The following is a 17,913-nucleotide window of genomic DNA, read 5'->3' as shown; positions in this document are numbered from 1 at the left end:
TGCACTCACAAGACTCCCAGTTACACAAATGTACAGTTTGTTCCATAAAGATTATTTTTGGTTGGCGCGTTATGTTCAGAAATCTACAGACTCGAGCGGTCACGACGGGGCAGACAAATTCCAAATAGTATCCGTAAAGTTCGTAGAAACATGTCAAACCGTAGCTTTTTCAATTGGAGTGAGAGAGAAAATGTCTGCTCCAAGCTGCTCACGCATGCAAAACTCTGCTGGCACCCAGCCATCCAATGACGCGATGTGATCTTTCTCGCTAATTTTTCAGAATAAAAGCCTGAAACTATGTCTAAAGACGGTTCACACCATGTGGAAGCCATAAGGAAAGGAATCTGGTTGATATCCCTTTAAATGGAGGGAAGACATGCAATGGAACAGGGAGGTTTCAGGAAAAACAGCACTTCCTGGTTGGATTTTCCTCAGGTTTTCGCCTGCAATAACAGACAATATTTTGACCGTTTTGGAAACTTTAGTGTTTTCTATCCTAATCGGACAATTATATGCATATTCTAGATTCTGGGCCTGAGAAATAGGCAGTTTAATTTGGGTATGTTTTTCATCCAAACATCAAAATACTGCCCCCTACACTCAAGAGGTTAAAGAGGTTTTGCTATTTACCTGGTATTTACTTCGTAATGGTTCAATCGGATTACTTGTGGAATCATGGAAACATTTACTGTATCGATACGTATTATATGGAGGTATTTTGAATAAGTAACAGAAAATAGCATTTGATTACTGTTCTTTCTGTGATTGTCAGGTAAATACCAGTTCTAATTGGACTGTATAGAAAAGCAGTGCCTAAAAATGTCTCAATACCATCTTGCACTGTGAAGAATTGGGTGGGATAACCTTCAGTCTGCTCACATTTCTCTTATTGTTTTTTTCCTCTTGTGCTGTTTCTCTCTGGTAGATCCGGAAACAGCAGAAAGACCATGCAGAGCTGATAGAGGAGTACCGTGTCAAGCAGCAACAGCTAAGTCTACAGGCTCCTATGATGCCAGGGATGCCAGCTCATGCTGCCCCTATAATGCCCAGGGGGCCCCCTTTGGGCCAGCCCATGATGGAGCCCATGATGACAATGCAGCCCCACCCCAGCCAGCCTAATCTTGCCCGCATGCCCAACGTGCCAGGCTGGCACCCTGGGGGAGCCCCAGGACCGATGGGAGGCCCGGGTCCAAGAATTCCAGCTCAGATGCCCCCCGCCAGCCCTGCCCAGTTGCACCAGCCCCAGTTACCACCCCAGACCCAACTTCCGCCTCAGCCTCAATCAGCCTCAATGGTGCCCGGAGTAAAAGCCACACCTGCAGGCAAAGGAGCAGGAACCCAGGAAGCCAGCGGAGGTAACGGTGGTGGTGGCAGCAATAGCCTTGCTGTGAAATTTGATGATAACAATCCATTCAGCGAGGGCTTCCAGGAGCGCGAGAGGCGGGACCGCATGAGGGAGCAGCAGGAGAAACAGCGGGTTCAGCTGATGCAGGAGGTAGACAGGCACCGGGCCATGCAGCAGCGGCTGGAGATGGAGCAGCAAGGCCTGGGTATGGGTCCCGCTGGGCTCCCACACGGCCCCGGAGCTACTAACCCCAGTGGGGATAGCCTGGCCCACATGCCATTCTACAATACTGATCTGCCCCAAGACTTCATGCAGCCTTCTAGACCTCAACAACGAGCACCACCACAGCAGGGGCAGCTAGGGCCCATGTTCCCCCAGCAGGGCAACGGGGCCTTCATGCTGGGGGACGAGCGCAGGCCTATACCCAAGACTGGGGCTTTTGGTGGTCCCGAAATGGGTCCCAATTTCTGTCCCAAAAACCCCATGCTGCAGGGGCTCAACTTCCCCTCGGAACTGCCCCGTCCTGCCAGATTCAGAGGCCCTGGGATGATACCCCAGGGTGGGGGCCGAGGCGAGGGACAGGGACTTCCGTTCGGAATGGACTCATCCACACCCCTGCCTCCAAACTACCCCGGCTCAGGCCAGTCCTTGATCCAGCTCTACTCCAACATCATCCCAGAGGAGAAGGTCAAGAAGAAGAGGAACAGGAAGAAGAGAGACTTGGTCGACGACACAGACTCTGTCAAGACACCGTCCACTCCCCACTCAGACCGCTGCTCCCCGCTGACGCCCTCCCGCGGGTCTGACACCTCATCCACCCGGAGCCTCAGCATTCCCTGTGAGCAGGATCTGTCCGATCTTTTCCTCCCAGTGGGGTCCTCTGGTTTGGCCCCCTCCACAGAACTGGAGAGGCAGCTCTCAGGCAGCAGCTTAGCCCAGGGTGGCTGCTCCAGCATGGGCTCTGAGAATGACCGGGCTCCCCTGTTTGACGAAACCTTCCAAATCAAGTTGGAGAGCATAGAGACTGAGTGCAGAAGGGACGAGGCGGCCAACGAGGGGACGGCCTTGCAGCACGTTCCCCGAGCTGGCGGGACAGTAAAAGTGGAGGAGGGAAGCGAGGGTGGGTTTTCTTCGCCACTCCACGGTGCCAAAGGTGGCGACACAGGGAACGAGCTACTTAAGCACCTGTTGCAGAACAAGAGCACGCCCCCACCCGGCGCCAATGCCAACCAGACCCTTCCCACACAGCAGATATCCTGTGACAAACTGCGCTCAGAGCAGGAGGACTCATCAGACCGCAAAGCCACTGCCAGGCCGGCCTTCACCGCCAACAACATGGTGAGAAGGGAAAGACCACACTATAGTATAGCATAGGTTACTGCATGTTCTATCTGAAATCGAAATATTGGGGTACAAAATTGGCTAAGCAATTGCTATACAGTACTACATTCCTAATGAAAACTCTTTGTTGTGTAATAGTAGCTCACCAACCTTGTCTCGTTGTAATTTCCCAGACTCCCCGGCGCAGTCAGCTGACAGGAAGCACCGAGCTCCTAGAACCCTCGGTGCCGGAGCAGGGCAAGAGGAAGCAGCAGCGCAACAAACTGATGCATAAAAACGGCGTGGAGAAACCACCATCGCGCTACAAGAGGAGGAAGAAGGAGGAAGAGGAGAAGCCGATTGGTTATTCCAGTACTGACACTCTGATGACCCAGCTCAAACAGGTACAGATCATAGTAGTCAGCCACCAAACAGTGTTGAATGTGCCGATTAGCTTTTGTGTGTTGATTGGTCTGGTCATGTTCCCAGTCCGAAACATAAAACAAGAGTTTTATTTAGTACATATTTCCATGTTTTGATTGATGGCATTAAATATTTCACGTGTGTGGTGCCGCTATGTGCAGATTAGCACTCAGGCTGCTGATTTTATAGATGAAAGTTTATCTTTCTCTGCAGTTGCTTAGGTACAAATGTGGGTGTTTTATTTTCTGTTAGCACACCTCATAAATCACTCATCTTAATATGTAATTACTTTAATTTAGGTGGACTTAAATGGTCCGTGGATAAAAAAAAAAAATCACTCAACATTTGTGGAAGGCATAAACCGAATATTAAATGGAAAATCTAATACTTAGTTGACTAATAATAATATGATATAATAACCATATAACGTTAGGTTAAAAATAACTTTAATTATTATATTATATACCCCCAAAAAGGTCATTAATAACAGTCAAACGTTTTCATTCAATTTCTAGAACTAATTTTGATCCTGTTCAGTGCTTACCTCGAAATATAAGCAGTGAGAAAGCCTTTAAAATACAGTACCACGTACAGCGTCCCTTCTGCTCTCACTAACCCTCCTTCCTCTCTTTCTCCACCCCCACAGCAGCTTTCCCTGCTGCCCCTGATAGAGCCCCTGATGGTGGTCAACTTTGCTCACTTTCCCCCCTTCGGCAGCGGGCAGCTGAACGGGGAGAACAGCCTGTCAGGATCCTTTGGCAGCGCTTCGCTGGGCGGCGTGTCAGACTACTACTCCCAGCTCATCTACAAGGTGAGGAGAGATCACTAGTGTGCACATCCATCCCTTTCCCAGGTGGAGTGTAGAAAAAGGTATAGGATAGGAATAGGAACATAGTTCCTAGAAAATAAAATAGATAGTCGCACATTTGTTGAATGCTCCTGTATACTAAAACAAATTTCCCTAGTTTGATCCAGTTACGATGTTGTGTGATTTGCCATTTTGTAGCAGAACAACTTGAGCAACCCGCCCACCCCTCCAGCATCACTCCCTTCCACGCCGCCCCCCGTGGCGAGGCAGAAGATGGTCAACGGGTTCGCCACGGCCGAGGATCTTACCAGGAAAGCTGCCATCTTGGGTGGCCATGATGGTAAAGTGGGACTCAACATTTTCACAATCTTCTGCACCTCTGTCGCACTTCTTTGTAGATGTAATGCTGTAGTAATATTATAGCTAATATTAAATAGTGATCTAAACTGTATTATACATCAAAGAATCACTACTGGGATTGCAATGGAAAAAGACACATTTCTAAGGTCTGAAAATAAAAGGAACAATAAATGTTTACTTTCTCCCTATAGGCCTGAAAGCCAAGCAGCTACCTACAGCGTTCCGAACAGAAAAAGACCTGCTGGCCCATGCCATCACCCAGGGGCCCAAGACGGTGGACGTCCCCGCTTCGCTCCCCACACCACCCCATAACAACCAGGAGGAACTCAGGTGAGCCTTTGGAGGACTTGCAAATCCACATTTCAATGGGAGTCAGGATCGTTCCTACCTGGTTTGAGCGAGTAACTGTAATTTAGCTTCTGAACGGAGAGTGGAGTATTAAACAGATTTATACCCTTCTGCACTACTGAGCCGAGCCAAGCTGTACTGCCCTGACCTGGTTACGTGAAGGAGCCCAGTGGTTGAACTAGTTTCCCTGATTCTGTGTACATCCCAGGAGCCAGGACCACTGTGTGGACAGGGACACCCCTGATAGCTTCGTCCCCTCCTCGTCCCCAGAGAGTGTGGTCGGCGTGGAGATCAGCCGCTACCCCGACTTGTCAAATGTCAAGGAGGAGCCCCCCTCCCCTTGCTCCTCCCCTGTAATTCCCATGCTGCCTAGCGCCAGTGGGAAAGGTAAGAATCACAAATACAATTTTCACTCCTGACTGAACAAGAGCTACAAAAATCTAATACAATTTTATTCATCAGGTGTGAACTAACAGTGAAATGCTTAATTAAAGGCCCTTCCCAACAATCCAGAGAGAAAGAAAATAGAAAAGTACAACACATTAATAGATACACAATGAGTAATTATATCTGGGTATATATATATATATATATACACTGAACAAAAATATAAACGCAACAATTTTCAACGATTTTACTGGCAACAACTCTGGTTGACGTTCTTGCAGTCAACATGCCAATTGCATACTCCCTCAACTTGAGACTTCTGTGGCATGTGACAAAACTGCACATTTTCATGACCCTTATATTATCCCCGGCACAAGTCTACCTGTGTAATGATCATGCTTTTTAATCAGCTTCTTGATATGGATTATCTTGGCAAAGCTGAAATGCTCACGAACAGGGATATAAACAAATTTGTGCACAACATTGGAGAGCAATAAGCTTTTTGTGCATATGGAACATTTAATTTAATCAGTGTACAAGGGGTACCAGTACAGAGTCACTGTGCCAGGGTATGAGGTAATTGAGGTAGATATGTACATATAACTAGGAATAAAGTGACAGATCGTAAACAGTACCAGCAGTGTATGTGATGAGTCCAATGCAAATAGTCCGGGTAGCTATTTAACGAACTACTTATCAGTCTTATGGCTTGGTGGTAGAAGTTGTTCAGGGTCCTGTTGGTTCTAGACTTGTTGCATCCGTACCACTGGTCGTGCTGTAGCAGAGAGAACAGTCTATGACTTGAGTGTCTTTGACAATTTTTAGGGCCTTCCTCTGACACTGCCTGGAATAGAGGTCCTAGATGACAGGGAGCTCGGCCCCAGTTATGTACTGGCCTGTATGCACTACCCTCTGTAGCGGTTGGATGTCAAGCAATTGTAATACCAAGCGGTGATTCAGACTGTCAAGATGCTCTCAGTGGTGCAGCTGTAGAATTTTGAGGATCTGAGAGCCCATGCCAAATCTTTTCAGCCTCTTGGGGGGGAAGAGGCATTGTCATGCCCTCTTCACAACTTTGTTGGTGTGTTTGGACCATGATAGGTCCTTAATGATGTGGACACTGAGGAACTTGAAGCTCTCGACCCTCTCCACTACAGCCCTGTCGATGTGAATTGGGGCATGCTCTGCCCTCCATTTCTTGTAGTCCACGATTAGCTCCTTTGTCTTGCTGACGTCGAGGGAGAGGTTGTTGTCCTGGTACCACACTGCCAGGTCTTTGACCTGTCTCATTGGTGTTGGAGTTGTGCTCGGCCACGCAGTCATGGGGGAACAGGGAATACAGGAGGGGATGAAGCATGCACCCCTGAGGGTGCTCCCCATGTTATTTTATAGTTATGTTGAGTCATAAGAAGTTTTTCTTGTTAGTAATGGTAGCCATTATATCTTTAATAATCATTCTCAGGCCAGTGTTGTACAAGCATAATTTGTGTTAGTTTCTCTGTAATATTAGATTGTCTGGTTGTTTCCCCTCAGGGACTGAGATTAAGCAAGAGGTCAAGACTGAACCCTCAAGCTCCTTTTTCGGGTCCCAGTTCAGACCGGCTCCCTCCTGCTCCAAAGCTGGCCTGGTATCCATAGCTATCACCTTGAATCCGGTCGCAGCGGAGGTGAGTGGTTAAATGCAATTGTAAACAAGCAATTTTGACGACTATAGTTGCTCTGATCTTAGATTCTAAATAGCAGTAGACATTCAGTAGACGGCAAGTCAGTTAGGACATCTGCTTTATACATGACACAAGTAATTTTTCCAACAATTGTTTACAGACAGATTATTTGACTTACTTATAATTATAATTATAATTCACTGTATTCCAGTGAGTCAGAAGTTTACATACACTAAGTTGACTGTGCCTTTAAACAGCTTGGAAAATTCCAGAAAATTATGTCATGGCTTTAGAAGCTTCTGATAGGCTAATTGACATCATTTGAGTCATTTGGAGGTGTACTTCAAGGACTACCTTCAAACTCTGTGCCTCATAATGTCAAGTAAAATCAGCCAAGACCTCAGATTTTTTTTTTGTAGACCACAAGTCTGGTTCATTCTTGGGAGCAATTTCCAAATGCCTGAAGGTACCATGTTCATCTGTACAAACTATAGTACACAAATGTAAACACCATGGGACCACGCAGCCGTCATACCGCTCAGGAAGGAGACGCGTTCTGTCTCCTAGAGATGAACGTACTGTGGTGCGAAAAGTGCAAATCAATCCCTGAACAACAGCAAAGGACCTTGTGAAGATGCAAGAGGAAACGGGTACAAAAGTATCTATATCTACATAACCTGAAAGGCCACTCAGCAAGGAAGAAGCCACTGCTCCAAAACCGCCATAAAAAAGCCAGACTACGGTTTGCAACTGCATATGGGGACAAATATCGTACTTTTTGGAGAAATGTCCTCTGATCTGATGAAACAAAACTAGAATTGTTTGGCCATAATGACCATTATGTTTGGAGGAAAAAGGGGGAGGTGTGCAAGCCGAAGAACACCATCCCAACTGTGAAGCACGGGGGTGGCAGCATCATGTTGTGGGGGTGCTTTGCTGCAGGAGGGACTGGTGCACCTAACAAAATAGATGCCATCATGAGAGAAGAAAATTGTGGATATATGGAAGTAACATCTCAAGAATTCAGTCAGGAAGTTGAAGCTTTGTCGCAAATGGGTCTTCCAAATGGACAATGACCCCAAGCATACTTCCAAAGTTGTGGCAAAATGGCTTAAGGACAACAAAGTCACGGTATTGGAGTGGCCATCACAAAGCCCTGACCTCAATCCCATAGAAAATGTGTGGGCAGAACTGAAAAAGTGTGTGCGAGCAAGGAGGCCTACAAACCTGACTCATTTACATCAGCTCTGTCAGGAGGAATGGGCCAAAATTCGCCCAAGTTATTGTGGGAAGCTTGTGGAAGACTACCGGAAACGTTTGAACCAAGTTAAACAATTTAAACGCAATGCTACAAAATACTAATTGAGTGTATGTAAATTTCTGACCCACTGGGAATGTGATAAAATAAATAAAAGCTGAAATAAATACTCTACTATTATTCTTAAAATAGTGGTGATCCTAACTGACCTAAGACAGGGAATTTTTACTAGGATTAAATGTCAGGATTTGTGAAATATTGAATTTAAATGTATTTGGCTAAGGTGTATGTAAACTTCCGACTTCAACTGTACATTTAAATAACTACTGGGTAACCAGGCCAGACCATATGCAAGATAGACAAAACGGGTTGTCTCGTATAAGGCTGTTTGTATTGACCACCACTGGCTATGAACTTATTTGACCCCACTGACCCTTTCCGGACCTCTAGAACATCCCTGGCATGGTGGCTGCGGTAGCCGACCTGCTGTGTGTGAACATCCCCGTTAGCTACGAGGTGAGCCGCGGTCCCGATCGTAGCTCCCTGGCCCTGCTGGCTGGAGTCAAGGTGCCTCAGACCCAGGGTGTGGACCCCCACCACGCGGCCATGTTCCCCCAGCAGCCCCCCGCCATGAGGTTCCTGAGACCCCCCGGACCGCCCACTCATCCCGGAATTAGCCAGCAGCCACCTACCAGCGCTGGTCAGTACACACCAGCAATGCAACTTTAAACTACTGATAGTGATGGGAGAAATAGGTGTTTCTGGCCCACAGAGCTAGTTAAATTGTGGTGGAACCATACCTTTTAAGTTTAAGCACTTTCTTTTACTGATTTTCCTATTACTTTCCATACAAACAGTTGTCTCTTTAGAAAACATTTGAACAAAGAGCTAGACATGGAACACTAGTCTGTGTGTAGCCTTTATTGATCATGTCTGAGATTTGAAGTTTAATGAAATCCCCTAAGGGTTGGGGATGATGAACCTGTTAGGTCTTCGGTTCCAGACTTTCAAAGTATAATATGGTTGTCTTAATTGATTTTGAAGAAGCCATGTGAAATGACCCAAATGCAATTGTACTAGCGGTCTGTTTTGTTCTTGTTCACCTGTCTTTCACCCAGGTGTTTTGATTGACAAATTGAGGTTGAAATTGCATGTTTTGTTGGTTAATACATTTAAGTGTTCTGCAATGTTGGTCAGTTTGATTGAGTTGTTTGTGTTTTAGGTCCGTCTGCCAGGGGAGACGGACCTAAACCCCAGTGGTGCTGGAACTGCAAGGTGCTGGTTCTGGGAAACGGAGTCCGCAAGTCCACCAAAGACCTACCCTGCAGCAAACGGGTAAGCCCCAGATCAGTTGTTGCTTGACTGAAGCAAATATTTTTATTTTACTAGGCAAGTCAGTTAAGAACAAATTCTTATTTACAATGGCGGCCAAGCCCTAACGACGCTGGGCCGACGCAGCCTGGATTCGAATCAAGGTCTGTAGTGACGCCTCTCGCACTGATGCAGTGCCTTAGACTGCTGCCACATTCGGGAGCCCCAAAAGTATTGTTAATTAATATGAACACGTTTAGTAATTTGAATTGTATAAGCCTGAAAGTCATTCCTTCAGTATCAGTTTGGTTGCTGAGGAATGAGATTTATCTGAGCCAAAAAAGTAAAGTTAAGGCCTGCTTTTATGAATTTATCAACCCCTCTTTGGGATTGACAGTTTTTTTTTTTTTTTTGCGTTATTAAAATTCATGTCATCATTTACCATCCATATAAAGAGCTCAAGAGCTTGAGGTTAAAGTATACTTTGAGGACTTCAAAGCATGCGACCTGCCTTAAGTCCTCCCTTGGGGGGTACGTAGAAAACGGTTGCCTTATTATGCTAATCCCTGTTCCCTTTGGGGAAGTAACGATCCGCCCCAGAACAATTACCAGGTTAACTGCCTAACCCCCGAGGGACCACTGCCACGACACACTTCCTTATTTACCACGGGAGGAGTCGAGATGGCCCGAGATGAGCAAGCGGGTGGAGTATGTAAATGCAAGGCTGTTTAAATCAGGAGTTACCTTTGATGTCTTTCTCCTCTTCCTGCCAGCCCACACACACTATGCAAATGTCCCGACTCTTTATGGCGTCAACACAATGGCTGTGGCACAGCAGGCTTTTTGATCAATAGGTTCCCATATGTAGGATGTCTTAAGGATCACTTTCAGGAGTGCATATGGGGTAGTTGTTTCTGGACAGTGCCGGACTGTGTCTCTCATGCATGTTCAGGCAGAGTGGCCTTGTCTGTGACCTGGGCCATGTTCATTAAGGCAAAACTTTTTGCAACGGAAAACAAAAATTAGTGTTTCTAATTGCACAGGTTGTTAATACCTGCCCGTTTCACTGAGACTTTTTTTCCTTTTAGTGCCTAATGTCTATGGTGCCGACTTGTATCTGTTTTCCACAGGAGAGACCGGACCATGTGGGGAGCAGCATGGTCTTCTGTAGCCATAACTGTTTTGTCCTCCACGCCACTGTCACACAATCCAAAGCCATGGACAGTAAGGTGTGTATCTGGCATTTTCCAGATCTGGAAAAAGAAAAAAAATCTTAATATTTTGGGGGGGAACTCGTTAATGTAATTTATTCTGGCACATATAAAAAAATAAAACTCCTGTACGAGCTCGGGAGAGACGAAGGTCGAAAGCCATGCGTCCTCCGGAACACAACCCAACCAAGCCGCACTGCTTCTTAACACAGCACGCATCCAACCCGGAAGCCAGCTGCACCGATGTGTCGGAGGAAACACCGTGCACCTGGCGACCTGGTTAGCGTGCACTGCACCCGGCCCGCCACAGGAGTCGCTAGTGCGCGATGAGACAAGGATATCTCTACCGGCCAAACCCTCCCTAACCCGGACCACGCTAGTCCAATTGTGCGTCGCCCCACGGACCTCCCGGTCGTGGACGGCTGCGACAGAGCCCCCGGTGGCACAGCTAGCACTGCGATGCAGTGCCCTAGACAACTGCGCCACCCGGGAGGCCCCATTCTGGCACATTTTATCAAAGGAATAAAAATCGACAGGTTCAGAATGACACTTTAGTGCGTCTGTGTTTGTGAGCATCACCTGCATTTGTGAAAGACGAGTGGGCCGTTGCTCAAGTAGGGCAAAACAGCCAGCATTGCAACAGCATGTAGGCCGAGCCTCTATAAACTAGGTAGCCAATTCAAATGATGCCCGCACCCCCCCGCAAAAATCGAATTAGCATAATAAAAATATATATTTGTTGACTGATCTCTCAGATATATAGGACAGACAGTTCAGAACAAATTTCCTTCAGACTATCTGTTGTTCCATTCGTTTGTATGGGTTAATAGCAGTAAGGCCAACATTTATTTGATCATATATTATTTAACTTCAAGGGGTCTTAAAATTCTAAATAAAATAGAAAAATGAACCTTCCTAAAACAATTACATATAGCTTAGCTCCCCGGCTTAACCCATAAGAGTCTAAATGTTTAGCTATTATTAGCATATAATGTTTTCGTCATGTCCCACCGTCATGTCCCACCGACACTTGCAAATAAGGCCGTAATGTTTCATATTTAATTTAAAAGATTATTTTAGAAAGAATGATTCACTTCACTGTTGATTTGGATGTATGGGACATTGCAATTCGATAGATGCTAGTCAGCCTGCAAAGTAAACAATTCTAAGACAAATATGACTAAACTAAGAAGCATTTATTTTAGAAAATGGCCTACCATAGCCATTTGATCTTTGATATATTGAATGAGCAAATTATTTCAAAAGCCGTGAAATGTTATACATCAAGGGTGGTTAACCATTCTCCAGAAGAGCATAATGGGTGTGCAGGCTTTTATTCTCCTCCAACAAAACACATTTTAGAAATGACCTGCTCAACCGGACCTTGATAAACGGGTTCTGATGTGTTTGAGCAGGGCTTTAATCAAAAGCCTACACACGCAGTAGCTCTCCAGACTGAGGGTTGACTACGTGTTTGATACAGTTGCCTAACTGTAGGGGGGTTAAGTACCTTGCTCAACGACAGGAGATGGTACATGTAATCAGAGAGCAGCCTCCCAGAGAGCCTCACATATTTATACGTACAAAGCCATGGAGAAGTGTGTCCCTAAAAAAATATTCCAGCTGTCAAAATGTGTATGAAAGTTGGTATTCTTATGGGTTGGATTGCATGGAGAATGAGTGGATTTATGTGTTCATTTAAGCGCAGTCAAAATATTTGAACATGGTCTAACAATGAACGAAGATGCCATTGCTGAGAGGAATTTGCATTGGATTCCTAATGAGTAAACTCTCTTTCGCAGCCAAACATGTCTCCTCTCTTGCCTAAGTCGTCGGTCAAAGAGAGCCCGTCCAAGGTGCTCCACCAGTATAGTAACAACATGTCCACACTGGACGTCCACTGCCTGGCCCAGCTGCAGCCCAAACAGTCGCCCCCCTCCAGTCCCCATCCCATGTCCTTCCCCTCTGAGAAACCCAAGCCGGACACTCTCAAGGTGACGGTAAAGTTCAAGCAAAGGCCCAGGGCGGTCCACTCAGCCAGCGGGGGAGGTGATATGTCGCCGCACCACCACAAGCGCTGGAAGGGCCTGCGTTGGCGCAAGTGGAGCGTACACATTGTGGTTCCCACTAGGAGAACCCTGCTTTCCTCTCTGCCCGGTGAGGACGAGATGGACAAGCTGCTGAGGAAGCTGGGCGCCTCTCTGCGTCCTGATCCCCTTCCCCGCGACCTTCGACGTTGCTGCTTCTGCCACGAGGAGGGCGACGGTGTGACGGACGGGCCCGCCCGGCTCCTCAACCTGGACCTAGACTTGTGGGTGCACCTTAACTGCGCACTGTGGTCATCAGAGGTATATGAGACGCAGGCAGGCGCCCTTATCAACGTGGAGCTGGCGTTACAACGGGGCATGGCGGTGCGCTGCGCCTACTGCCAGCAGACGGGCGCCACCAGCCGCTGCCACCGGTTGCGCTGCGCCAATGCCTACCACTTCACATGCGCCCTCAAGGTCCAGTGCACCTTCTTCAAGGACAAGACCATGCTGTGCCACCTGCACCGGCCTCGGGGCAGCGACAGGGCCGTGGCACCCGCCACTAACCACGAGCTGCGCTGCTTCGCAGTGTTCCGCCGTGTCTACGTGCAGCGTGATGAGGCGCGGCAGATGGCCAGCATCATGCAGCGTGGCGAGCACCGGCACACGTTCCGTGTGGGCAGCCTGGTGTTCCACACTGTGGGTCAGCTGCTTCCCCAGCAGATGGCCGCCTTCCACTCGGCCAACGCCATCTTCCCCGTGGGCTACCGGGCCAGCCGCATCTACTGGAGCACTCGTCACGGCAACCGCCGCTGCCGCTACCTGTGCTTGGTGGAGGAGAACGAGGGCCGGCCGGAGTTTGTGGTGCGGGTGATGGAACAGGGCTACGATGACCTGGTGCTCACCGGCGCCTCACCCAAAGGTAAGGGGGCGTGGTGGGGTTAGAAATAGACTGGGGGGGGGGGGTAGCAACAGAAAATGTCCATGTAGTCCCTCTCTGTTTGTCAGTTTTAATGTCCAGCTAGTCAGTGCCTTATGAACATGACCTTATTGACCTCACCCCTAAATATCCCGTTTGTTGTGTTGTAGCTGTCTGGGACAAGATTCTGGAGCCTGTGGCTGAGCGGCGTAATGAGTCTGGAACTCTGAAACTGTTCCCTGTCTACCTGAAGGGAGAGGACCTGTTTGGATTCACTGTCACTGCCGTCACCAGGATCGTGGAATCGGTAAGAGCAGAGATGGCAAGAGAGAGTAGAACGTTTTAGGTCGGTGCAGTCGAAGTATTCAATCCCCTTGACTTTACACATTTTGTTACGTTAGACTTATTCACAAATTGATTCAATCATTTTTTCCCCCCTGAAAATCTAAACACGATACCCCATAATAAAAAAATAAAAAATGGGACCCTTTACTTACTTTGAAGCACTTTTGGCAACGATTACAGCCTCGATTCTTCTTGGGTATGACGCTACAAGCTTGGCACACCTGTATTTGGGGAGTTTCTCCCATTCTTCTCTGCAGATCCTCTCAAACAGGATGGGGAGTGTCGCTGCACAGCTATTTTCAGGTCTCTCCAAACATGTTCGATCGGGTTCAAGTCGGTGTTCCGGTCGGGCCATTCAAGGACATTCAGAGACTTGTCCCGAAACCACTCCTGCGTTGTCTTGGCTGTGTGCTTAGGGTCGTTGTCCTGTTGGAAGGTGAGCAGATTTTCTTCAAGAATCTCTCTGTACTTTGCTCCATTAATATTTCCCTCGATCCTGACTAGTCGCTGAGTCCCTGCCACTGAAAAACATCCCCAAAGCATGATGCTGCCACCACCATGCTTCACAGTAGGGATGGTGCCAGGTTTCCTCCAGACAGGACACTTTGCATTTGGGCTAGAGAGTTCAATTTTGGTTTCATCAGACCAGAGGATCTTGTTTCTCATGGTCTGAGAGTCCTTTAGGTGCCTTTTGGCAAGCTCCAACCGGGCTGTCATGTACCTTTTACTGAGGAGTGGCTTCTGTCTGGCCACTACCATAAAAGCCTGATTGGTGGAGTCGTGCAGAGATGGTTGTCCTTCTGGAAGGTTCTCCCATCTCCACAGAGGAACTATGGAGCGACCATCCGGTTCTTGGTCACGCCCTGACCAAGGGCTTTCTCCCTCGATTGCTCAGTTTGGCTGGGCGGCCAGCTATAAGAAAAGTTTGTGGTTCCAAACTTCTTCCAGTTAAGAATGATGGAGACCACCGTTACCCAGATACGTGCCTCGACACAATCCTGTCTCGGCGCTCTATGGACAATTCCTTCGACCTCATGGCTTGGTTTTTGCTCTGACATGCACTGTCAACTGTGGGACCTTATATAGGCAGGTGTGTGCCTTTCCAAATCATGTCCAATCAATTGATTTTATGACAATTAAGTTGTAGAAACATCAAGGATGATCAATGGAAACAGGATGCACCTGAGCTCAATTTCGAGTCTCATAGCAAAGGATCTGAATACTTATGTAAATAAGGTGTTTCATATTTTTTATCCATTTGCAAACATTTCTAAAAACCTGTTTTCGAGATTGGTCTTTATGGAGTATTGTGTGTAGATTGAGGGAAAACATTTATTTAATCAATTTTAGAATAAGGCTGTAATGTAACAATTTGGAAAAAGGGAACCGGTCTGAATAATTTCCAAATGCACTGTAGCTAACCCCGTTTGGGTTTGACTTTTGAATTTTCTTCTCCTCTGCCATTGGTTTGGGCAAATAGAAACATTTTTGTTAAAAGCACCAATACAAAATAGCTTCAACTCCATTAAGTGCTTTGACGGAAAAGGCTTTTCACAGGCACAGGAGGTTCTCCATCAGACACTATTTTAGAATCTGGCTTTTCAGTTGATTATGAATATGAAAGCACTTTTTCAATCGAAGGTTAAGTGGTGTAAGACATTTCTTTAAAAAATTACCTGTAGGAAAAACAGTTCAATATATCCACTTACGCATCATAATGGAAACCTGGAATGTACTATTGAGTGTTTAAATTAAGTTTAAAACTTTTGGTCATTATAAACCCTCAAACCACTTAAATGTTACAAAATATATATTTTTCATTATCTCTGTGTGCGCGCCTGCATCTCCCAGCTCCCTGGAGTGGAGGCCTGTGAAAGTTACACTTTCCGTTTTGGACGGAACCCTCTGATGGATCTCCCCTTGGCCATCAACCCAACTGGCAGTGCCCGCTCGGAACCCAAGACCTGCACGCATGTCAAGAGGTTGGTGTTAAGGTATTCTGTATGATTTTACACTTAATTTCCTTCCATGTTTGTTTCAGCCACTGTTTTAATCTCTGGAAAACGTTGTCTTTGTTCCATCCACAACAAGGCGTTTTCTCTCTTCTTCAGTATCCTCTTTATGCATGTTGTTTTTTAACGTCACTTCACAGATTCCTAGTTGTAGGAAAAGAGTCATGAGGTTCCTTTGATTTAAATCAATGTAACAAAAACAACCTCTTTCCTCCATCACTCTTTTCTTGTGAAGTCGTCATCCTTCATTGTCACGTCCATTTTCACTCAATCTTGTACGTGTCACTGTTTTAGTGCAATATTAACCCATAATTCTGTTTTATGTTATTCTACTTTCTTATAAAGCTAGATGTTGGTATCCCTGCTAGAAAGGGTTCTGCTCTTAGCCACACAATAGCTGCCTCTCCACCCAATAACTAACTCTTACGGCCGCTTTCCCGGAGGCCCAAATTAAGCCTTATCCTTTAAATGGACTGTCTCCATTAACAATGCCAGTTAGGAGTGGGCATAATCTGGGTTCAGGAAGCCCCCATACACAGTCCAACTCTACAAAAGTAGTACTGTAATTCTAACTTCCTGTTGTGGAAATGCTTCAGGGTGTCTCGTGTGTTTTGGTTTCTCCTCTTTTTGTAGATCTCACACTTTGTCCAGCACCGGCAGCTCCTCTAAGTCCATGCAGATGGTTGGCAGTGTGGGTGTGGTGGAAGCACCAGAAGAGGTGACCCCCAAGCAGTTTGCATCCGTCCCCTTCCAGTACCGACGCATGAAGGCAGAGTGGAAGAGCAATGTGTACCTGGCGCGCTCCCGCATTCAGGTGGGCACCTTTGCCACTCTGTGCTAGGGCTACATGCGGTCTCTACACATCACTGATGCAGATTCAATATACTTCTCTAACTTATTAGAAATGTGTCATAAGCTATTTTGTTTTGATGTACATTGATTTGGATTATGACTGATATGGCAGCATTCATAGTGGTTGTTTGCGTTCTAAGTCGAGTTAAGTTGTTTGGTGTTGACCCGCACTGTGTGGCAACCTCTGGCAGGGGTTGGGTCTGTACGCCGCCAGGGACATTGAGTCCCACACCATGGTGATTGAGTACATCGGCACCCTCATTCGCAACGAGGTCGCCAACCGGATGGAGAAGATGTATGAATCCCAGGTGAGTTTAGATATTTTTACCACAAGACTAGATACACTACATGTGTAAGACCATCCTGCTGTGTGCTCGACTGTATACACCTTTAAGCAACGGGTGTAGCCGAGTCCACTAATTTGAAGTGGTGTCTAAAAAGTATCTCCATTACAGCCTGAATTTAAAATGGAATAAAATGTTGATATTTTTGTCACTGGCCTACACAGAAACCCCGTAATGTCAGTGGAAGTGTTTACAAATGAAAAGCTGAAATGTTTTTGAGTCAATAAGTTCCATGGACTCACTGTGTGCAATAAGTGTTTAAAATGATTTGAGTGACTGCCTCATCTCTGTACTGTCCCTCAGTCGATCTGTGAATTTCAAACACATATTCAACCACAAAGACAAGGGAGGTTTTCCAATGCCTCGCAAAGGGCACCTATGGGTAGATAAAAAAATATTTACAAAAGCAGACATTGAATGGTGTATCAATATACCACAAAGATACAGGTGTCTTTAACTCAGTTGACCCCTCAGGGATTTCACCATGAGGCCAATGGAGACGTAACTTCTCATTGCTGAAATCCCGTTAACGGGATCGATTTGACAACAGCCAGTGAAAGTGCAGGGCGCCAAATTCAAAACAGAAATCTCATTATTAGAATTCCTCAAACAAAGTATTATACACCATTTTAAAGATAAACTTGTTGTTAATCCCACCAGTGTCCGATTTCAAAAAGGCTTTACGACGAAAGCATACCATGCGATTATGTGAGGTCAGGACCGAGTCACAAAAAACACAGCCATTTTCCAGACAAAGAGGAGTCACAAAAAGCAGAAAGATATAAAATTAATCACTAACCGTTGATGATCTTCATGTTACACAATACATGTTTGTTTTGTTCTATAAAGTTCATATTTATCTCCAAAACATCCTGTGAATTTGCAGAGAGCCACACCAATACTCATCATAAACGTTGATGAAAGATACAAGTGTTATGCATAGAATAATAATAATAAAGATAATCTGACACAGCGGTTG

General features: G+C 46.2%; 1 protein-coding gene across 10 annotated transcripts in view; it reads left to right on the top strand.

Moving 5' to 3' along the window:
• Positions 1 to 17,913, top strand: part of LOC109899297 (histone-lysine N-methyltransferase 2C) — a 114,063-nt gene that overhangs the window by 90,253 nt on the left and 5,897 nt on the right. For 7 of the 10 annotated variants that reach the window (XM_031836271.1, XM_031836269.1, XM_031836272.1 and 4 more), the window contains 15 exons: positions 926 to 2,683; positions 2,860 to 3,069; positions 3,735 to 3,899; positions 4,095 to 4,236; positions 4,448 to 4,586; positions 4,813 to 4,991; positions 6,525 to 6,658; positions 8,364 to 8,613; positions 9,136 to 9,248; positions 10,355 to 10,453; positions 12,238 to 13,384; positions 13,552 to 13,688; positions 15,578 to 15,720; positions 16,372 to 16,552; positions 16,782 to 16,898. In XM_031836271.1, the coding sequence (XP_031692131.1) occupies positions 926 to 2,683; positions 2,860 to 3,069; positions 3,735 to 3,899; positions 4,095 to 4,236; positions 4,448 to 4,586; positions 4,813 to 4,991; positions 6,525 to 6,658; positions 8,364 to 8,613; positions 9,136 to 9,248; positions 10,355 to 10,453; positions 12,238 to 13,384; positions 13,552 to 13,688; positions 15,578 to 15,720; positions 16,372 to 16,552; positions 16,782 to 16,898 (4,914 nt within the window). The remainder of the gene's footprint in view (positions 1 to 925; positions 2,684 to 2,859; positions 3,070 to 3,734; positions 3,900 to 4,094; positions 4,237 to 4,447; positions 4,587 to 4,812; positions 4,992 to 6,524; positions 6,659 to 8,363; positions 8,614 to 9,135; positions 9,249 to 10,354; positions 10,454 to 12,237; positions 13,385 to 13,551; positions 13,689 to 15,577; positions 15,721 to 16,371; positions 16,553 to 16,781; positions 16,899 to 17,913) is intronic. The other 3 variants (XM_031836273.1, XM_031836265.1, XM_031836270.1) reach the window with 2 other exon arrangements.

Source organism: Oncorhynchus kisutch, linkage group LG11, assembly GCF_002021735.2.
Source record: "Oncorhynchus kisutch isolate 150728-3 linkage group LG11, Okis_V2, whole genome shotgun sequence".
NCBI classification, from domain to species: domain Eukaryota; kingdom Metazoa; phylum Chordata; class Actinopteri; order Salmoniformes; family Salmonidae; genus Oncorhynchus; species Oncorhynchus kisutch.
The sequence above is the reverse complement of the archived record's forward strand: the minus strand, read 5'-3'. Positions and strand labels throughout refer to the sequence as shown.